The 24,617-nt window shown below is 37.2% G+C and overlaps 1 protein-coding gene across 4 annotated transcripts in view; it reads right to left on the bottom strand.

Moving 5' to 3' along the window:
* Positions 1-24,617, bottom strand: part of asic1b (acid-sensing (proton-gated) ion channel 1b) — a 220,704-nt gene that overhangs the window by 190,394 nt on the left and 5,693 nt on the right. For 3 of the 4 annotated variants that reach the window (XM_081384052.1, XM_081384054.1, XM_081384053.1), the window contains exon 2: positions 6,593-6,788. In XM_081384052.1, the coding sequence (XP_081240178.1) occupies positions 6,593-6,788 (196 nt within the window). Of the gene's footprint in view, positions 1-6,592; positions 6,789-11,123; positions 11,157-24,617 lie in introns of those variants that run through there. The other variant, XM_081384055.1, reaches the window with a different exon arrangement.

A 24,617-nucleotide genomic window follows, 5' to 3' on the forward strand; every position in this document is an offset into this window, starting at 1 on the left:
GGGGATTTGAGCGTTAAGTGAAGTTTGTTTTCATGTAACTATTTTGAAGAAACTTTCCGCGGACGTTCTGCAGGGAATTCTGTGCTCTGGAAGTTCAAACTCTTTATCACAGAAGCAGCGGACTGAGGCTTCGAGATGAGACGGATGCATTTATATTAACAATCAACAACAAACGCCTGAACTCAGACTGAACTCGGGTCTGTTTATAGGTCGCCGTGTTCTCTCGCTCAAGGAACCTGCACTAAACAACCCTTCTGGTGTTGTGTGGCTTCTTATAATGAGAGAGTAATTAAAGTGCACCGGACGTTTTTTACAAGAAGGTACAAGAACTACCAAGAGATACATGACACAGCACTTGAATGTTTTTAGACGAGAGCAAAAGAAAATATGGAAAAATGGAGAAAAAGAGAGACAGAAAGAGGGACAGACTTGTATAGGGAGGGACGGACAGACGGACGGATGGACGGATGGACAGATGGACGGATGGACGGATGGATGGATGGATGGATGGATAAAGATACAGCAGACTAGACAGAAGAACAGATAGACAGACAGTTGGAGGGATTGACGTAGGGACAGACAGATGGACATACAGATGGATGAAGGGACAGATATAGGATAGGAACATATAGACAGATGGACAGATAGACTGAGGGATAGATTAGGGACAGACAGATGGACGTACAGATGGATGAAGGGACAGATATAGGATAGGAACATATAGACATATGGACAGATAGACTGAGGGATAGACGTAGGGACAGACAGATGGACGTACAGATGGATGAAGGGACAGATAGAGGATAGGAACATATAGACAGATGGACAGATAGACTAAGGGATAGATTTACTGGGAGGGAATAAAGGATATTGGATGGATGGATGGATGGATAGATGGATGGATGGATGGATGGATGGATGGATGGATGGATGGATGGATGGATGGATGGATGGATGGATGGATGGATGGATGGATGGATGGATGGATGGACAGATATTAGGGCAGATAGACTGAAGGATAGATAGACATACAGCATGTGCTTTGTCGTTAATCTTAAACACACACACACTTAGCTATCTTAATGGAGACATTGCATAGTCAGCTAGTTATAAATACTATAACCTAAATCAAACCTACACATAAATCAAATCCCTACCAGAAAAAAAACAACACTATTTACTTTATTTTTAAGCAAACGAAGACATCCCCAAAAGGAGGTTTGGGAGTTTTTGTCAGGTTTCTCTCACTTCTGGGTACAGATTTGTCCCCAAAATATGGTCAAGTAGGTGCACACACACATACACGCATGCATGCGAACACACACAAACACACACACACACACACACACACACACACACACACACACACACGTGTCAAGTAAAGGTAGTTTAGCTGCTTCTTTGCTCATGTGTGTCTCATCTAGGCATGTGCCGGTATTCGGTAATGCGATAAATCGCGGTAATGAAAATGCACGATATTGTTATCGTGGGCACTTCAAAATACCGTGAAAAATAATAGATCAGAATTTATATTTATAGAACGCGTATTAGCTTATTTTCCATCAACCGCTTAAACAAACACTGCGTATGCTGCGCGAAACACGTGCGCGCTCTGATGTAAACAATCCCCACATGTATTAGCACTGTGTGCATGCGGCGCAGTGCGCACTCTAGTCTAATGTAAACAATCCTCACATGGAGAAGAAGCATGGCGGAAGGAGGCACGCTGCCGACGATTTATCCCCCTTCTAAAAGCAGAGCTGTCAATACGCATTCAGCGTGAGACTCACGCAATTTACACTTTTCAAACGCTCTCGCGCCACATGCAGTTTCTCACGCAGAGAAAAATCGCGGAGCAAAGAGGACACGGAGACCGACAGACTAGACAGAGCAGGTTATTATGGTATGAAAACAATTCTCAGCTCTCATGTTCTGTCCATTTTATTACGAAATTCAGACAATAAATACTGTTTTGGTGCTTGTAAATGTGACTTGACAGATCACTGTAGCGCCTCAGTTCAAGCGATCATCTGTTACTTTTTATTTAAAGTTACAGTAGGCTACAACTTACCGAAAGGTATGCCTCATACATAATATCGATCATTCAGTGTTTTTCAACCACGGAAAGAGGTTAATAAAACTGCAGGTGAACAATTATGTCACAGAACGTTACATTTACCTCAGGAAAGCCATTTAATGACCAACACGTTAGTTGACTAGACAAAAATAGCTATAGAGAGGAGTATTTTGCACAATATGTGCACTATATTACATTTGTATTATATTTTTACTTGTGTCATAATTGTTATTACAATGAAAACCAAATTATATTTAATTTAATTAGTTAATTTTTAACCTTTAATAATACCAGCTGACAGGGCTCTCTGTATGTTTAAAGCATTATGTGAGATATATTTTTTCTTGAGAAAAATTAACGTCTATCTACTGTAGCCTACCTAATATTTATCCAAAAAGTCAATACTGAATCAAGATTGAAATCAAATCCCAAGAATTGAAAGCGTGAAAATTGTGTAAAATTCTATTTAGTTACCAAATGTTTTGACAATCACTATTGTAATGTTTTTATTAAAAAACTATTAGTAGTTTTTTTTTCTACATCCCCCCCACCAATCCATTCATTTCTCTTGAGCAATTAAAATATCGTGATAATACCGTATACCGTGGTAAAAACTCAATCAATTAATCGCAGCATGAAAAGTTGATACCGGCACATGCCTAGTCTCATCATACAGTGTTATTGCTCTCTGCTGAGCTGTTCAGCATCAGCACAAACACACACTCACATCAGCACAACGCAGCTCGTATACATGTGTGCGCTCACACACAGCAGCTGGGGCTTATGGGTCCACTGAGGGAAACGCCACAAACCCTCACCAACATCTCAAGCGTACTACAGCCCTGTCCTGCAGCTCATATCTGGACCGTCACATGATTCTCGAAGAGGATGAGGTCATCAAAGTAGGTTTAGGTTCTTATAAGGATCTCAAACACACACACCCTTGAAAATGAGCACTTTGTGCATCTGAAATCTGTTATTATATTAGAAACGGAAATTCATTTACTTAAACGTACAGTATGGAATATTTTTAGCTGCTAGGGGTGGCTAACCTCTTACAATAACAAAGGCGTAGTTTGATGACGCAACATTTGCTAAGAATTATGGATCTTGTCGTCAACGTCAAGCCGACCGATCTAATAATGTTTATGGATGACTGAATACATCGATGCTTTTACCATGACTGTGATATGAAGCAGTTCGGGATTGCTAAGAGACAGCAATCAGCTCCACACGCGACGCGAGTCCCGCGGATATAAAAGGAATATGGACATTTCATTCTACCGAACTACACGCAGAATTACTACTCACAGGTCAGTTTATTAGACAAATTAAACTTGTGAGGTAACGCAGCGCTGTTTCACTTGGTCTAACGTTACACTATCACACTAAACTGCATTTGAATGTGTTGAAATGTGTTAGTTTGTCTGTATGAGACTAGCAGTACGCTAGATCAACATTAGAATAACATACAGATCCTATTATAACATTTTATCATTGTTGAACTATATAACATTGATTAGTTTTATGTAAATGTGCTCACCTGTTTAATAAAGTACATGTAGGAGCGGTCAAAGTCTCGGACGTGGAGCTCTCGGCATCTCGAAAACACCGCGCTGATATTGATTCTCGTTTTAGTTCTCCTTTTTTATCCAAAGTCTGCTTGCCATGGTCCATAATGTTTGAACGAAACAACAACAGCGTGCAAATAGACATTGCGTACTACATTGTCCACGTCTGTTGCCTTACGGTTACTATCAGAGAGCTCTGGTTCATAGCTGTGGTTGCTATGGCAGTACGAGTGGAAACCAGGGACAACGCGGATATGACGCCATTGACTGCGACAAAACTGAAATAAAGATACGGTACGTGTTTTCAAATTAAATTAAAATTTCTCCTGGTTTGAAAGTTGTTGGAAACAGTCGGGATAATGTAAGTACACAACTAAAAAAAATATATAACATAGATATAGTGATTTTTGCTATTTTTAAAGCAAAAAAGTTACATATTGTGCCTTTAAAAGGATGTTCCTGCTTGCATAAAGTTCGCTAGATATCTCTCATTATGTACATTACCATATAAATTAACCATCAGCTCAAACGAGTAAGAAAAACAATTTTTTTAGCAGTTTTTCATGTACAAAAAAAAAGAAAAAGTCATGCACATCATGTAAGAAAAATTGCATTTCTCTTAAATAAACTATATACTGGAGTAAGTGTGGCTGAAATGTGTGAGAGTTGAACATTCACTCAAAACAACTACATCTCTAGTGCAAAAAAAGTCAGGACATTTTTGCTTAGAATGAAACGAGTTTCTCAAAGCGTTAAATTACGAGCGAAGAAAGCTGAGTTTGTAAATTTCCACTCTTACAGTACGTTATAAAACACGTTGAGAGGCCGAGCACAAACTCTCTCACACTGGAAGTTGTTTTAAATCAATCGTCATAGTTTAGATCTTCTGCAGTACTTGGAAATGTCAGTGTTCATATTTCGTCAGCGTAACACTAATTAATTGCCTCTTATCAATAATCAATATGGTCCTCGCACAGCTCTTTAAACTGATCTATGAAGTCAACACACCTTAAAAACCTTTCAATTAGAGTTATTCGTGATAACCAGGATGATAAGAACTTAAACTAGCAATCTCAATGCTTGAGCACTAACTAAAATAAATAAGTAATTTTACAAACAATCTTTCAATTTTGGAAAAGTGTTGCTAACAGATCATTGTGCTACAAAACAAACGGGCATTTCACCAAATCCATTCAAGACAGTCGACTTTACAGGAGAAGATAGATCTCAAAGAGTTAAAGGGATAGTTCACCCAAAAATAAATATTATCCGATAATTTACTCACCCTCAAGCCATTCTAGGTGAATATGACATTCTTCTTTCTGTCGAACACAATCTGAATTATATTAAAAAAATATCCTGGCTGGATGTCTCCAGGGGTTAATAAAGGCCTTCTGAAGCGAAGCGATGCGTTTTTGTAAGAAAAATATCCATCTTTACAACTTTATAAATTCTAATTCACTGGAAGTCTAAGGGGCTGTTTACAAGACACGACACCAGCATTTTGGGTCCCTGAAAACGCACATTTTGGAAACGGGGTTCAAAATGCAAGTCTCCATGTAAACAACAAAAACGCGAATCTCTGTAGACGATGATGTCATGCACGTGCGTATTACGTGTTCAGTCTATAGTGTTTCATCGCCATCTAATGGCCTGGCAGCAGAATACAACGTTTTTCGTCGTTTCTGTGGATCCGTGTGAATGGGGGATCGTTTTGACAATGGTTCTGTACGCGGAAAACTCAAAGGAAAAACTTCTCCGTTTTAAGCATATCGTTGTCTTGTAAACGTACCCTTAATCAAGGAGGATCTTGAGTTTGTTGCCCAGCCCTATGAACCGCGTGAGGCATCTACTCTCACCTAAGCTTACGCTACTCCTACATCCTATGCCATGCGTCAGGTCAGAGGTCACTCTTTCCGGTAACTCGCATACCACCCTTACCGGAGACCAGTGATTATAGTTTATAAAGTTATATATATGGATATTTTTCTTACAAAAATGCTTCGCTTCAGAAGGCCTATATTAACCCCCCAGATACATATGGATTACTTTTATGATGGATGGATGCGCTTTATATGCCATTATAAAGCTTGGAAGAGACAGGATATTTTATTATACAATTCTGATTTTTTTCGACTGAAAAAAGAAAGTCATATACACCTAGGATGGCTTGAGGGTGAGTAAATTATGGGCTAATTCTCATTTTTGGGTGAACTATCCTTTTAAATTGAGCAAACAATGCTAAGTTGGTAAATTTCCACTATTACATTAAAGCTCAGATGTTGAGAGACAAAATAATCAAACACTAACTCAAATCGTGATATCGTTATTGTGAAATGTGAGTGTTCATCTCTCGTCAGCGTAACATTAACATAATTAAAGAAAATTATATAAAGGCTGTTTCAAATAGATCAACAATTGTGGATCAATGTGCTACAAAACATATTGCCATTTTAAAAAATCCACTAAAAAAATAGGACTTTACAGGTGCAAAGACAAATACTTGTGCTCTTCAAGTAAAAATGCAAAAAAGCTTTCCCTCTCCGGATGTTATCAATCACATACAGCAAGATGATGAATACACCCATTTCAGAAACCTTATCCTAGAATCACCAGGGGAATAAAATAATCTTTTAAGTGAGGCCTCTTCGTGGTATTATCAGAGGATCAGATCGATATGACCCCACGGGTAAAAATAATCTCTCGCCATCTCTACCAGGCAGCAAATCTCGCTTCAGAATGACTGTACGAGCTCAACGCGGGACCTAAAGATGACAAGTCCACTTCGCTCTGGAACACTTTGCCTTTGGTGTACAAGTAACATGGAGGACAAAATGCAAAGTACCTAGAAAACACATACATACAATTTCCCCATCATTCCAGTCTCCACCGATCGGATTTCGTCCTTCAGAACACCTGAAACAGAGATTGCGTTCATGCTCACCACTGTGAAGTCTTCGGCGCTGCATTCGGCTCCTCTGAAGTAGCAGGACAGGAGCATTTCCTTAATGTCGTGGCCCGTTCGATCGTAGAACTCGCGCATGTTGAAGGGACGAGGCTTGAAGCTGGAGAAGTCCGCCTTATCTTTCAGGGTCATCATGACGCTCTCCTCCACCATGTGTGTATCCCGGATCTCATACCTGATAAGATAAGACGTTTCAATCAGGAAATCTTGTTGAGTTTAGTGCATTGAATGCTCAATGGCTTTAGAAAAAGTGCCATGGTATTACCATTAGTAAAGCCATCATGGTTTATAGCACTACTTTCCTTCCCTTAACCGTGATGAAAAGAAACTAAAAAAAAACCTAAAAAGTTAAACCTGCTGACAGACCTTTTCTTAAAAACTTCCAGAACTGACAGAACGCGATGAGAGTCAGAAAAAATAAGGGTTTTTCTCGAATGCAAAATGTATTAAAGTTAACACATATGCAGGAATTAGTTTAATTTATGTTTGCTTTAAAATATAAATATGCAGCTGCAGTATGAATAATTTCATGTCACTGTGGGTTTCTGGCCACGTATTCAGTGTTTGACAGTGGATTTGCGTCAATAATTTAAATACTAGCGAATATCAATATATTTTGAATATGACTATACAAATAGCATACATCATATCATCTTATTATTTACAAGAGAATTTACATCCTGATAATTACAGTGCAGTCTTGAAAGGACATATTTACAGCACTGAAATCTCCTTATAACAACATATGCTCAACTTACGTGAGATTTTAAACCGTGGCGTGAGGAGAATGTTTCATTCTAAGAGCACTACAAATGGTATTTTCAACATCTGTAGCCTACGACGTTTCACTTCACCGAAGTAGAGAAAGACATTACCACCAGACAGTACAAGAAGTCTGGGTAAAATAATCGCGGTGAACAGGAGTCTCGGCCCTCTCGGGTGTTGCTGCGTTACCTCAGGACTGGAGTGGTTGCTAGGCAGTTACAGATAAACGAAAGGATGTTACGCATGTGCAGTCAACAAAATGAAACTGAAACAACTTTTTATTCCCATTAAGTTACATAAAAATAAAATAAAATTAAAAATGTTTCGTTTTAAAATGTGTTTAAAACAAGTGTCCTTCTCGCCGTACTATGGAAGCTTGATTCTGCCACGGAATAAAAAAAAATTAAAAGATTTTTGTTCTCAGAATTGTGAGATATAAAATCGCAATTGCGAGTAATAATTTTTAGAAACGCGCGATATAAAGTCAGAATTTGACAAATTAAAGAGGTAAACTTCGGACTTTCCTCACAATTTCGATTAACCATATTATGAAGGTAAAATAGTAGCAAAACTCGAGAGCACGTAGATGTGAATTTGAGAACTTGTACAATAAATATTCGTACTTGTACATGAACATTTACACTCACAGCTCCGATGTGAAAACCTGTAAAATAAAAATCTGAAGTTGAATGTTGAAATTTGCACTCGCAAACAATAGTCACAAACCTGTATTCTGAATCTGAAGCTGCAGACGAGTAACGTTAGACACAATTGTGTAAAATGCTATTCACAGAAATACAACGACAGACACAAACTTGTAATATATATTTTGCGTCTACCTCAAATAGGCACTTTCAACTTCTCAAATCTGTCACTGCAATTTCAAATTTCGCGCCTTGACTTTTGCTACTCTTTTCGCGATATATCAGGTGCAAAACTAACTTGTGCACTTGAAACTCAGAGGTGGCGAGAGAGAAAGGGGGGCGGGAGCTGGGGGGTTCAAAGGAGCCGTTTTATTGGTTGGCAGCTAGCCAATGAAATGGGACTTCGATGATGTCACGAAACCCGTGTGCACTGAAACGTTAACATGGCTTAATGCATTAGACTGATATTAAAAGAAATAAACGATATTATCAAACTCAGTAAACACAATGCTTATAATGCATACTACAGAAAAGCATATGAGCACAGAATATGAACACAACGCGTTTAATTGAGACAGTGGTATTAAAAGACCAAACTCAGGAAACACCATAAAAATAAAGCAAAGCAATTGAGCTCTGAATATGGATGAAACGAGTATAATTGTACGTTTTCCTCCCATAGAAAACCAAGAAAATGCTTAATAAGGCTTAATGGACCAACAGTTATAAAAAAAAAAAAAAAAAACACAATTCGTTAAATTAAGCAAGTTTATTTGCACTGAACACACATTTGCTTTCTTTCGTCATATTCTGTGCTCATCTGCTTTTCTGTAGTATGCATTATAAGCATTGTGTTTACTGAGTTTGATCATATCGTTTATTTCTTTTAATATCAGTCTAATGCATTAGGCCATGTTAACGTTTCAGTGCACACGGGTTTCGTGACATCATCGAAGTCCCATTTCATTGGCTAGCTGCCAACCAATAAAACGGCTCCTTTGAACACCCCAGCTCCCGCCCCCCTTTCTCTCTCGCCACTAGAGGTGGGCGATACTGCAAATTTCGGTATCGATCCGATACCAAGTAAATACAGGGCCAGTATCGCCGATATCGATACCGATACCAATACTTTTTCATTTTAAAAGCATGCACTTGAACTTGTATGCACTTTCCTGTGCTAGAGCAGTGTGTCATGATTTATGAGGTGAATTCATCATTAATATGCTAAATCTGAATACTTTTTCATAACTACTAAATATTTTGTGATTTCAACTCGCCTGTAATTAGTCCAACTCGCCTGTAATTATTCAGTGACTTTTACAAAACTACCCTAATTATAGTAAAAGTACTATTGTACACTAGCCTACTGTTCAAAAGTTTGGGGTCTGTAAGATTTTTAATTCTCTTCTGTAGGCCTATTTATTTTATCAAAAATACAGTAAAAACTGTAATATTACAATTTAACATAGGCAATCTGTTTTCTATGTCATAGTAAACTGTAATTTATTCATGTGATCAAAGCTGAATTTTCAGCATCATTACTCCAGTCATGATGATATTTCATTTTAATATGCTGATTTGTTGGTCAGGAAACATTTCTTCTTATTAGTAATGTTGAAAACAGTTTCATATTTTTGTGGAAACCATGATACATTTTCTGCAACATTATTTGATGAACAAAGTTGAAAGAACAGCATTTATATGAAGTAGATTTTTTTAACAGTGAAAAACCCGACTGTCACTTTTTGATCAATTTAATGCATCTATCCTTGTTGAATAAAAATATTAATTTCATTAAAAAATCTTACTGACGTCAACATTTTGAACCGTTATGTACACTTTTGGTTTGTTTATTGCGAAATAACTCCCGATTGTTTCTCTGTAAGCAAGGCTTCGTTTCCCAAACGCACTGGTCCTGTGAGCTCAGCGAAGCACCGGCATCGAACGCTCTCTGTGATTGATTGGTTTCGTCTTGTATCCAGATGACTAGGAGAAAAAGTTCTGTCCTACACAATTATCTGCTAACATTCGCTTATTTTTTCACTTAGAAGCTTATTTTACGCACTGAATTGCGTGATAAATTAATAAAAATTACTGGTAAAAAACACACACATTTGGATCGATATTTTTATGTGAGGATCGATCCTTTTCGATACCACGTCAGTATCGATAGTATCGATACTTCAGATCGATCTGCCCACCTCTACTCGCCACCTCAAGCTATGGTTTCAAGTGCACAAGTTAGTTTTGCACCTGATATATCGCGAAAAGAGTAGCAAAAATCAAGGCGCGAAATTTGAAATTGCAGTGACAGATTTGAGAAGTTGCAAGTGCCTATTTGAGGTAGTACTGCGAATGTGAACGTAAGATTAAACGCAAAATATATATTACAAGTTTGTGTCTGTCGTTGTATTTCTGTGAATGGCATTTTACACATTTGTGTCTAACGTTACTCGTCTGCAGCTTCAGATTCAGAATACAGGTTTGTGACTATTGTATGCGAGTGCAAATTTCAACATTCAACTTCAGATTTTTATTTTACAGGTTTTCACATCGGAGCTGTGAGTGTAAATGTTCATGTACAAGTACTAATATTTATTGTACAAGTTCTCAAATTCACATCTACGTGCTCTCGAGTTTTGCTACTATTTTACCTTCATACTTTTTTCTCATTTTTCGCAATTCTGAGAAGAAGAAAAAGTCAGAATTGTGAGATAAAAAGTCGCATTTATCGTTTTTTTTTTGTGGCGGAGACAAGCTTCCATACCAAACACTTACTAAAATATCACAGTCAATCTCCCAATTAAGACAGATTGCTGCTTCCTCAAAGAACAGCATTACCGCATGCTATCCTCTCACCTTGTGAGATGAATTAAAAGACACACATATTGCACTGAAAATCAGTTAACTGACATGCAACATTAGATTCGAAAAGTAATATTTTGACTATAAGAATTGAATTCACTAAGTAAAACATATGCTACTTTTATTTTTAGTCGTTGAAACATGTAACTACAGCATAAGGTGTTTCTTGACAGCAAACACAAGTGAATGCATCTAAAAACAGCCGTTTAAAGGAGCAGGTTTCATTTCCTTCAGACCTTTCTGTTGCTCTTTCCTCGAACCTCTCGCCACAAAGACGAGCTGTCAGGCAGGTTTCCTCTCGCTGCTGGAGCACAAAGTAAAAGATTAATGGAGGTGGTGAGACAGAAGGACAGACGGGCTCGAGAGAGACAGGCATGACAGCACACACAGCGAGTGTCACCATCTCACTCCCAGGCCATTATCCTCTTAGTCCGTGCCGCTGTCAGTTCAGAGTCCACACTGACCATCAGGACAAGAGCACTTGACGGCTTCCATTGAACGCTTGCCGTGCTCACAGACCTCAGACGAGTGCATTTTTTTTACAATCACACTATGGTTATATATATACATTTTAAAGTGACAAATGTGCAATTTGTACATAAATTAGAGTCTCAAGTGTTGGATGTTGCTGAAGTTCCTCGTTCCTGACTAAATCATTGGTATACCTAAAGGTGACAACCTATACGCAATAGCAGTGGGCGATACCGGTAGACACGATTAACCGTAGAAATGTATCAACCAGTAGAGATTTTGGACTATTGTCTCTGTCTATTGACTTTGACGTTGCTGTGCTGTGCAGTCACGAAAAAAAATAAAATAAAAAAAAATGAAAGCATGAAAGCATTTGCAGTTGCAAAAAGTTTAAGTGCAATTAGCAGCAACGGAGAACTCATTTCTGTATATGCACAGGTTCTCTGAGAAACTGAGTGCTTTTTGCCAAAGTGACCGTGTCTTTGCAAGTAAACACGGTAATTTATGTAAAGTTTAGAAAGAAAACGCACGAGTATATTGGATCCGTGCAGTCGGTCTTAAAGTGACAGCATCCAAATTCACCTGCTGTCATTAATACAAAAAAAAAAATAAAAAACAGCTCTTGACTGAATCACTTGCAAGGGCGTAGATTTGGTTTGAACATTGGGGGGGTTGAAGTTTGGGTCTGCATATTTTTCATGTGATCGTGGTATAAATATTGGGGGGGATGTAATGCATAGATTTAAATATTGAGGGGGTTATCTCCCCCCCAACCCCCCCACAAACTACGCCCCTGATCACTTGTAACTTTAATAAGAATGCATGTATATTTTATTACACAGTTTTTATACATTTAATTACTTTATATATTTTATGTAGTATTTCTTGTGCTTGAAATTTTTTCAAGTAGGTCTATTTCATTCATTAGTTTGTTTTCTTTGCTCTTTCTTTATCACTGTTTACTTGTTTAAGCTTAAGAGTTTGTGTAGGGTAGTATTAGTTTTTTTTAATAATATTGAAAATGGTGATACTAATGATAACATTTCAATGGTATCAAAAATATTGATTTTAAAAACCTTATTTAAAGCAAAAAAATAACTATGTAACGTGATATATGTCGTTATCGTGAAATAAAATAGATTTTGGTCATAACACCCACCCCTACACTAGACCTAGGACTAGGGGAAAAAAATGTTAAATAAATAAATAAATCGTAAAATTACAAATTAAGTGTTGAATAATACAATTTAAATAATATTAATATTTATAATTACATAATTATAACAAAACAGTATAAAATAATAAATCCAATATATTATAATTATTCATATTGTTATAATTATACTTATAAAATATTAATGAATAATTAGTTCAAAAATGAAATTAAGTTCACGGTTCTCAGATGTTGGTTAGTAGTAAGTGTATTATTTTGATTGTTTTATAAAAAAAAATTATTTAATTACTTAATAGCTTTTAATTAAACTCACAAACCTCTTCAGTTCCATCATGAACCCTAGTCTGACAAACCCTGAGGTATGTAATATTTAATGCACTCCATATTTTTGATAATAAAAAGTATTCAGATTATATTACCTTAATTGTAATGTAATGGGTTTAACTACTAACTACAATTTTGTCATGTAATTTGGAATTAGTATGAATATTTTCATCAAATTCTTCCAAGAGCAAATGATCTGAGTTGCTCTTCACATTCATTTTATAATTCTATACTCTTACAGTATGACAACTACAGTGTCTATTTTTATTTCTCCTAAGTACTTTAAGAAGAAACATCGGGGGCGTTTATATATAACTGAGAATTATAAAAGTGCGACGTCTAAAGAATTTCCACTAGGTTTGTGTGATGGGTTTAAAAAGTAATCTGAGGTATTTGACATATAATCACATCTTCAATGTGGATAACGCCGGCTAATCTCAACAACAAACATCTCATGCAGAGCTTCAGGCAGCCTGAATTAAACACATTACAGACCTAAAGATCATGAAGTACATGACAAATATTGCCATTTGATTCAGCATCGTTCTATTAGCTCTATTATCGACTGGTTTTCTTGGTTTTATCCTATTAAAACGAACATCACATTATAAAAAGCAGATGTTTACCTGGTCTTCATTGCTATATTCTTGTTCTCACACAGCTTCACATGTTCACAACTAATGCATGACGCTACGAGAACATCTATTGTTTTCACTGCAAGGCAGGGGCGCCACATGACAAAAGGAACTTCCTGTTGAAGTCCCCTGCTGTTAATCATCACAAGTCAGACAAATAGTGTCAATTAGCTGGGGAATTCATCAAGCTTGAAGTCGATCTCATTAGCTGGAATTTCATAAGTGGCTTGTTAATCTTCTCCTTCAAACCAAATCATTATAATTCCAATCTGACAGCCATTTTTCAAATCAACACAAAACTTTGTTCACATGCCATTTTAATTTAAGTTCAACTGCCTACAGGTTATTTAACTAAACACTGGAAATGGAATGTTGTTTAATTTTGAAATAAAAATTACAAAGACAAACTTTTTTCCAAATTATTGCTTTAAAACATGTTTTTTTTTTTTTAAACAGATGAAACTTCTGAACAGATGAAATATAATTTTTTTTTTCTTTAAAATAACGTTTGAAATAACATTTTTCTTTGAAACAACAGCTGAGACATTCACAATAAGACCAGAAACATATATTAACCAAGTAAATTGTGAATTTTGACTTTAAATTAGTTTAAAAAGTGAAAACAGTGTTTAAAGGGATACTTCACCGATTAGCATTAAGCTTTGTATCAGTAGAAACCCGGTAGTATTTTCGAATGACCGTGCTTCCCTCCCTCATGTCCCCCTGAGACAACAGATTTCTGTATTGTGTGTCTAGAAAAAAACCTCAGATGATGCAAAAATCGTAATTTAGCGACATCGGAGGCTTTTTTGTCCAGAGGCGAGAGACTACAGTCAGTAGTAGGAGCTCGTTCCGCATGTTTTCAACCCGCACATAGGTTTGGATGTACATCCTGGTACAAAGAAATTTAGCACCATTTCAGCGGAAAAAAACGCTAGTATTTAAATTAATTTATACTAACTCGTCACAGAGACTCACGATAAAACGCAGTCTTTTCAGTTTCGAGTCAACTAGTAGCCTAGTTGTATAATTTCTTCCGATACTGCCCTCTGTAACCGGTAGGCGTGGCTTGGGAGTGGCCTTGTAGTGCAGTGAAGCAAGTGCATTATGGGAGTTGTTGTCTTTCATCCACATGAGCTAAAAATAAATTTTCTGGCTTTTCTCAGTCTAGAAGGCACCAACTTCTAAAATAATTTCACATTACTACATAAATGACCCAATTTAAAAACATGAAATATCCCTTTAACAACAACAATTTCAGTCTGTTAAAAGCTATCATATATTCCATTGTACTTTTATGGTGCTTTCATGACATTTTTTAAAGTTAGGTGAAACAAATCACTGTGCAATTTTAAGAGCATTAGAAGAAAGATTGACACACAACACAACCGTGACAAGTTTTTTCCCCAACTCACTATACTTTCTCGCTCTCTCTGCTCTCGATAAAAGTGGCAAACAGCCAGAACGAAATTGAAAAACTGTTCCTCGGACATGATCCTGTGAGGATTTCCTACCAGCTTCTCCCAGAAACACTGTTAACACCTCACAAAACCAGGAGGACTTAGGCGATGACAGGTGGTCTGGTTCAGGTTAAGGTTAATATCATTATTATTTGCAGCAATATCCTCTGGTTCTTCAAGCGTAGGAGTGACCACTGCTAACCAAAGAACCTGCTACCCTCACCTTTTATATCTGGCTTTGCTAATAACAGAAGGACAGCTCTGTTAGGTGGACCACAGCTCAAGGTTAACTCAATTTAAGACCACCGGCTTCACCATCTCTCCTTTGACGGCTGGATATTTTCAGACTCTAAGTAAGCACACATCGAGATCTGGCACAGACCTGCAGTCCGTGATTTATTCACCTTTAGAGAATATTGAATTTCGACCGGCAGCCTGTTACAGCTCTCTTATTAAATGCCTGCTGGGAGCAGTTCGCTTAGCGCTCGTACTAGCAAGGCCTACCTGTGAGTGTGAGTAGAGCACTATTACTCTCTGTTAGACTCAAAATATGCTTATTTACAAAGTGGAGGGACATTGGAGTTCAAAATTAGTGTCTTTGCGTCAACACTGATAGCTTAGCATGTAGCTATGTTTCATTAGAAAGCCTTGAGGTCATCCAAAGGTTTATTTTCCAGTCAAATACTTAGCCTAGCCACCAACTCAAACACTGGCAAGTGAAATCTAACATTTTATTAGCCAATGGCTATGATAGACATTATGTAGTCGCCTAGAATGAAAGTTAATTTGCATATACGAGTGATTTACTTGCATTGTGGGTTGTGAAATGTTACGTTTAAATACACAAATAATCCATTATCTTATCTATGTGACATTATTAAATGGTTTTACAGAGAAGATGTGGGATCTCTTTTTTCGCTCTATAAATCAAAAATATAAAAGCCCATTTCAACCATTTAAAAGAAAATCATGCTCTAGTAAATCATAATTGACATAAAAAGTAAGTAAAATGCAGGTAAATGTAAATGACATTAAAAGTAAAAATTATGACATTTTAAGTCATAATTATGAGATGAAATGTTGAAATTATGACTCTAAGTCTAAATTCTACACTCAAAAAAATGATTTTAGCTCTTTGTTCAATTTCATTAATTAAAATGAGCATACGACACAACCCTTCATAGAAATGATTCCAGCTTAATTTCATTAAATGTAATCAATGTAATTTAAAAAAAAATTGGTTTACCAATTTTTTTTTAAAGGTGCTGTATGTAACTTTTTTTATAAAATGAATCCTTTTTTTATTGCCCGTCTGTGAAGGGGTTGTAATCACACATTACATTGATCCACTTTTCGTGTTTTGCTATTACCTCTGAAGGCCAGTATTCCTATTTTTATGTGAAGTCTCCGGGTCGGATTTTCTGCGAAATCCACCGGATGTGACGTGCATGCGCGCTCCCGAGCCTACAGTCTATTGCAACTGCACTGCAGCTAACGACATGGAGTCTGATAACACCAAAAAACGACCTGCCTCCAGCACAACACAGACTCCAACACAAACTCCAAAAAAAAAAAAATATATATATATATATCTGCTGAAGCTCGTCAGGCCAAACGTCAATCGGATTGACTCAGGACGAAAACACGGATCAACATCGGCAGAGCGTTTGAATTGTGGAGAGACCTCCGTTTTGAAATAGCAAGGTAAAATATAACATACATAAGACATGAAATGAATACAAAAGACTGTTCCATGATAACAAAAAGCAGGTGCTTTAGGATGTAACTTTTATTTTATGTTCTAGATCTACTGTCTAACGTCACTCATCCCACTACTATCATATTGTTTATAATACACATTTCCAGACATGTTCAGTACAGTAATATTACTTACTGTCTTATTGTTACACTGAAATTGTCCAGTCTAGTTGACTAACCGTTTTCGTTTTCATTCATTGACCTTATATTGACATTGCTGATTGTGAAAGATACACAAATAGTTAGTAAAATAATGCTAGATAACACCACATGTCGGCAAAATACAGTCAATGTAACGTTATCATGGTACGAGCATGGAGCATTAGTTCTACGTCAAGCTGATAAAAGTAGCCTATTATGGTAATGTTGCAGTCGGAGTTTACATGAGTTTCCAGCATGTTGTGTGATGCTTTCTCCGTTGTGTTGAAAAGTGTGGCCGCCGGTAGTGAGTTCGCGCTCTTGAGTTTGAGCACGCGCACGAGCACTGTTGTTGCAATCTGAAACATCACCGCTAGAGGCCGCTGGATCCTACATACAGCACCTTTAATTGAGTCAACATGAATATTTTCCGTTCGTCTTAACCGGATGTCACTCAAAAAATGAATTTTGGCCTCTTGTTAAAATAATTAATTCAAATAAGCAAAAGTAACACGATTGTTTAATATTGTCACAACTTAATTTAATTGTGGTCAATCAACCTAATTCATTTGTGTGAAAACTACATGAATCATTGTTGTTGACATCTAACTGGGCAGTGGATCTGTAGTTCCCAGCATGCTTTGCAAGGGACTGCATTAAGAGGGTCAATTTAGGGAAAAAGTGTTATTTTATGTGTTTTTCAGTAAATGGAAAGATGTTGTTAGTTAATGTTAGTGTTTAATGTTCAGTTATGTTAGAAACTTAGAGGACTTTCTGTAATGTTTTTGAATTTTGTGGTTACCATTATGCAGAAGAGTGGTGACTGTGTTTAGGCTGTGGGCTCAGTATTACTCTATATGTGCATTAAACCTCGTGTTCAGGCTGTGGGCACCCAGTATACGTGTAAACCTCACTCACAGTCTCGCGGACCTGCACAAGTAAGATTATATTGCTATGTAAAAAATGGTTTTAATTCAATTGAACACTAAAAGTGTTTATCATTAGAAGTGACAGTAGAGTCAAATTAACTAAAATTATAATGTTGGTGATTTAAGGTAGGACAAAAACTAAATGTAGTTAACCTGACAAAACTTTATCTAGCAGGAATGACAAAATTTATTTAAATTCATACAACAAGATTACAACAAATTATTTCAAACTAATTTGATTTTGTTGGAAAAATGTAATTCAATTTCGTGGAAAACCTTTCCTTAATTTAATTAAGTTCGTTCAACAGATTATTTTTTTGAGTGTAAGATTAAAAATTCAAAATTATGATTTATTTAATTTTATTTTTTTAAAGTCAAAATTAAGAGATAAGCCAATTATGAGATAAAAAGTTAATTATGAGATAAAAAAAATGAAATTATAAGATCAAAAAGATGAAATTTTGACATAAAAATCTAAATTATAAGATTAAAAAGTCAGAATTAACCCTTTAGGCGCCAGAGGTTTTTTCCTAAAACGTTCGATTTTGACATCTTAATTTCAAAAGGCTATATCTTAAAAGTGATAAAAGATAGAGACTTTCTGTAAATTAGAGAAATATTAAGGATGACCCAAAGTTTATGTAGGGATTACATTTTCCCATCTAATTTGCATATTATGACGTCATATGGTGGCGGCCATCTTGGATTATAGAATTTTCGTTTTTGTTGATGTTTATTTGTTTTTTTTTTTGTTTTTTTTACTGACAAAGACGCACACATCACAAGGACATGAACACACAAAAAAAGAACACATATTGTACACTACTAAATGGTCAGGGAAATAGATAGTAAATCAACAGTGTAATAAATGGCAGACCAAAACAATTGTTGTACAATTGTTACAAAAACAAAAACAAAAACTTTTGCTGTAGAGATAATGACTCCCTATTCATCCAGGTGACATTTCTTGTAGTGTTTCATGGTGTGGTCTTGCGATAGACTATGCATAATAGCCCCTCTGCCCCGTGTCACATCGCCTCTTCTCCTGCTACGAGCAGCAGCGCGCGCGGGCGCGGCCAGATCTGCCTCGCGCGCGCGCCGAATGTGCACAGCTCGGACTACTGTCATTGCGACTCCCCACCCTGCCTCCACGTTGACCCCTAACTGCCCTATGAATACTTCGACCTCGTCTAACATACCCAGTGGCATTAGACAAAGTCTCCACCACAATACTGTCGCCGCGATTGCGGAGGGGCACACGGTCACGGGCACGGCTAGCGCGGTAAAAATCTCCCGCGGCCGCCTCGTTCCCCACAACACTAACACGCCTGCTAACTTCGCGATGAACACTCCGACCACGGGAAACATTGTTCCCACCACTGACACTGGGCAAAGGACCATCTAACGTTATATTGGGCAAAGGGTTCACCGTTTGTGCTTGATGTAGGGCTATACTTTCACTTTCAGAATCACCGTCATTTTCTGAAGGCAGATAACGTTATTCCCCTTCAGAATCAGGGTCCGCGAATAGAAGACACAACACTTCATTCCGGGTAAGCTTTATTGATGCCATTAGATAATAATAATAATAATAATAATAATAATATTCTAATGCAAATACTCGCTGATGTTGATAATATTGCTCTGATAAAATGGCTCACTCGCACACTAGCTCCGCTTTTGTTCGCACTGATTCAATGCGCTCTAGCTCGAAGATTTTGTATAGAAGCATGACTTTTTTTTGAGTCGGGGATGAAGTATGACATGTCTGCCAACTAGTGGAGGGGAGTTTGAACGAAATTTGACACCCTATTTGACAAAATCGGCCGTTTTATTCAGTGCCGCATCTTGTCGAGTAAACTCGACCGTGGCACCCGGAGGGTTAAGACAAAAAGTCATAATTATGAGTAAAAATTATGATTTACCTGAGCATATTTTGTTTTCTAATGTGGCGGAAATGAGCTTCCATAAAAATGTAATAAAAAAAATACTGTTAGGTGTAATAAAAGAAATTCTTAAATGTGTATTTCGGATGTTTTCTTCACTCACCTGAAAAAAGACATGTTATTAGAGGCAAAATATAATATAATATATAATAGCCCAAAATATCAAATTTTACCAGTGCATCAAAACACAATAGTTTTGCCTGTAGTGTCTTAATACAAGTCACTGAGAGAAGGTTCATGGTTCAAGCCATGGTCACATGGTTCTTCGAGGCTCCTGCAGCTTCCCCTGATCTTGCTAACTTGCTAACTTCATTCAGGCTCATGTCTTGATGACGCCATCAGGAAGTGTATGCCGCCAGAAATTCGAACAACTTAGTTAAGAGGGTGCTGTGTCTACTCCCTCGGCAGCTGTTCTGCGTGTGTGTGTGTAAAGTTTTAATGTTGTCCTGCCAGAACCCTCTAAAGTAATCAGTGTGAAGCTCTGTAAGTGGGGTTGGGAAAGGCGCAACTGGATTATGGGCAATAAGCACTTTAATTTTCCAAAGATGGTATAACAAATGACAGAGCAACTTCCTCATCGCTCTCCCAGTGCCGCGGATGCTCAGAATAAACTTAGTTTTCCACTAGCAGACTTACGGGAGATTACGGGAGAGGTGACACGGCTTGATTAAACGTCACGGCGTAACAAATGCACCGTTATTGCGCATTAACTCTGAGAATGAACCGTTTGGGAAGTCTTGAAAGTCCTCCAAGAGATTTAAAGTGAACAGCGGACAACAATGTGGTTATTTTATCAACATGTTTTAAATAAACGAGAAGAGATTTTTCCAATCATGCAGTTTGGCTGCGCATTAGTGCTAAACATGCAGCGCAGCGCATGCAAACACAGTATCCACACAAACAATTAGGATCTTCTTTTACAAAAAGCCATGCATTTCCAGGCTGATTTATACAAGTCAGGGATAGTTTTTAAAACAGTGCTTTTTTTGCCTACGGTGTAAGTCAATGAGGTCCCATGGTTGGTTTTGGACCCCATTGACTTTCATTGTACAGACAAAAATTAAAAAAGCTTCAATGGTCATTTTACTCAGGATCTTTGTTGTCTTGACTTTGTTCATTGCTGATGTTTGAAGTTATATAGTCAAGTCAAGTCTCCTTAATTTATAGAGGGTTTTTAACAATATGTAATGTGTTCTGGCCATTCATTTGCACGACAACAGTGTTTGGTGGCTTGAGAGAGCAAACATTGAAATAGGTTCCAAGGTGTTCTTTTTGGAAAATTTTAAAAACGTTATCATCTCCATGTAAACTTCAAAAACGTGAATCTCTGAAAACCGTGACGGCGTGTACATATCACGTGTTTAGTTTATAGGTATGCGTATTTGAATGCATATGTGTACAGGCGTGTATTCTTTACAAATTGACATCACCAAATTACTTGTCTGGCCTGCATAATACAGAATTTTTATATAGAGAAAATGATTATTAAGTTAGCTGTTTAAGTTTGCTTGTTTAGCTGGCTAATAGTCTGCTGGGAAACCAGCACACCATCATACTGAGGACTATATCCAAAACACAACATACTTGGTTAGTTTTCATGCAGCTTAACTCTGAAACCACACATTCTGTCAACAAACGACCCTTTGGTCATGAAACCGTCCTTCCATCGGCTCTCTTTAGCTCTCCCAGAATTAATGTTGGCGTTTCCAGGCTGTGAAGTGGCACAAAGCATCACAGCATTTCCCTGACGCAAAGGCGCGAAATGACAGGGAGCCGGTGAGCATAGCTGTGCCTGTATATCAACAGTGAACCGGCGTGGTTTCACAAACAGTGCTAATTACATGGGGATAAATCCTTGTTTATCACATGGCTTATGAGACACGAGTTAATTGCTTCCGCTTGTCAGCCCTCCAATCCCTCTGAAGCCCCTCGGCTCCTGGTCGCTACGCCTCGTCTCTTTCCACAGCAGACACGCGACCAGTTTCTCGCCGCATGGCAACAGGAAGTTACACGGAGCACAATTGCTTTTTACACACCAAATGGTTGTTTGAAATGCCAGAGGTCTGCAACCAGTCAGACAAGACGTATTTGCATATTTAAAATATTAGTAAAATAACTAAATTCTAGGGGAAAGTTCTTCAGAATAGCATAGTCACTCTAAGAATTGAACGTTTCATAAAGTGATTTTCACAGCGATGCCATAGAAGAACCATTTTTGGTTCCCCAAAGAACCTTTCTGTTAAGAGAATTCTTTTTTTTTCTTAGTGTAAAGTACATTTTAAAAATCTAAACAATCTTCTTCCGCTATGAAGAACCTTTTGTGCAGTGGAAAAGTTTCCATGGATGTAAAAGGTTCTTCATGGAACCACCGATGCCAATAAAGAACCTTTATTTTTAAGAGTGTTCAATACTATTTTCTTTCATGTCCACACTAAGCACATTTTTGATATTTGCGAACATAATATTTTCATGTTTAAACATGTTTAGTGATAAAGTATGTTTACGAGATGCTTAATTAAAAACATGTAATTAAAATTAATGAATTAACACTAAATAATTAAAACTATATTCCATGATGTGGAAGGTTCTATATGATGCGTCTGAAGGAACCCTTAAAGGATCATAATATAACTTTTTCTTCTAAGAGTGTAGAAATAAAACTGTGTTAGCATGTTAAAAACAATGTCGACGAGAAGATTTCAGGTGATGTTTTGGAAAGCCCCCAGCAGTGTGTTGACGGGCGAGGGTCGCGCTTGCGATTCTTGTGCTGGAAAATTGAGATTGTTCTAGTGACATTCTAATATGTTGTACAGCGGTTCTCTCTTACTGAGCCTCAGGCAAAACAGAATGCTGGATCGATAGGCCAAAAATATCCTGCCAGCGCAGTATACAGGGAATTGCTTTTTTTCCCCGGTGAAGTCAAATTATGTGCATAGATGTGTTTGTGGGAATGTGTTCAGGTGGACGTGTTCACGTCACACGGATCTTTGGCCGCACTGATTCAAAGCTGCAAAGGCATTTTGTAACAGCTCAGACTGATGGAGAGAATCGAACCGTGTCCTGCTGTTGTCCATCAGTTCTGAGACAAATGCACAGAGGAAGAGAAATATATGCTGATGGTATGAAAACGGACTTCACATCTCAATGTCCTGTTTCCCTGGATTTCCCTGAATGCCTATGATTTGAATTCTGTTGCTGTCTTGATTTGCCCTGTGGTTTTGACCTTCTGCCTGTTATTTGGATTATGATTATGGATAGCCCTAATAAATTTGGATCTTCAACCTGTGATTCAGAGCAGTTTGTAACAGCATCAAACTTCCAGCAGTGTATTAAATTTTGTGGTGGCCAATCAGATCCACTGCAATAGAGTTCCTATTCTAGTAGCTGGATATAATGTCAACAGTTTAATTGACTTTGTCTAACTCGTTCGGTAAGACTGTCACCTGAACAAACTGTTGCTCTGTCATGGCAGTAGTTGAGCTGGAAAAGAAAACCAGCATTAGTTGTTTATGCTAATGTTACGTCCCTTGTGGCGGCACTGAAAATGCACTTGATTTGAGTTACAAATTGCATTTTAATAAATTTCAAAAAACAACATGACGGACATTTGAGCTAGCGTAGCAAAAGCCTTTCCGCTCACGTACTTGCATAGATAATTATTAGGGTCTTAAAGACCCCAGACTTTCTCTCAAGCTTGAACATGCAATCTGTCCTCTTTCTGTCTCTGCACGCTCAAAGTCATTTCACATATTCTCTTTCCCTTTTATTCTCAGAACTTTTCAATATTCAAAGCTGCTCCATCAAGGCCGCCGGCATTAAGCATTCACCTGTTAAATATATTCAGCTCGGCATGTGGAAAGAATAGAACTGATTTAGCAATAAAATTAGCAGAAATTAACATAGGTGTAAGTTAATTGTGTGTCAGCAAACAATTAAATAAATAAATTGAAATGCTCTGGGTGTTTAACCTCACCACAAAGACACGTCTGAAACAGAGACAAAATCTGAAAGAAATGCAGATCAACTGATCTCATCTCAGCCTTATGAAGATTACACAGATCTAACGTTCTTTGAGTCAGTGTCTTCAAAAGATCTTAAAATGAGATGAGAATAGAAACTGATGAGAATTAGATGATCCAAATGTCACTCACTGACATTCAGATTCTTCCAGGTCGGGTGTCAACTACAATACTGCACACTGCACTGTAGATAGTGTACTGTTTCTACCATTTAAATATATATATATATATATATATATATATATATATATATATATATATATATATATATATATATATATATATATATAGCATGCAGTATAGAGACAAATGTTTCAAATTATGATAATCACAGTAATCACATGACCTCACTATAATACAGAATCACTATTACTGTCATTACTGTCGAAGATACGAAAACTGCAGAATCTAATAGTTAAGTTAAGATTTTATTAACATAAAACTCCAAACAAACTGATAATGAACATGAACAACCAATTAAAAGTTACGAGAACAGACAATAAACTGAAAGAAACACAGAGTTTAATACACAAACAAACCAATCAACGAAATGAAAGACAGGTGCACATAAAAACCAAATGAACAAGAAACACAGGAAACTGAACTAAAATGTGTCGAACCCATTCAAAACATAAACAAACACACAATACCTGTAACAATTACTGGTACTCATTCTTATGGTTACAGTTTTTTTTAAAATAGGGGGGGGGGGGCAGATACAGATACTGTACTCTTATATAAGCGTATCTGCAATCATTAACATATAACGCTGCTCAGATGTGACAGACTACGATAAGCTCAGGGCATATTAAATTTAAGAGCATCACTTTTGCTTTGCTTGTGAATGTGAAGTGATCGTCAGTGAAGCTTCTCTAA

Source organism: Scardinius erythrophthalmus (genome assembly GCF_964197995.2).
Source record: "Scardinius erythrophthalmus genome assembly, chromosome: 14".
Classification (NCBI taxonomy): domain Eukaryota; kingdom Metazoa; phylum Chordata; class Actinopteri; order Cypriniformes; family Leuciscidae; genus Scardinius; species Scardinius erythrophthalmus.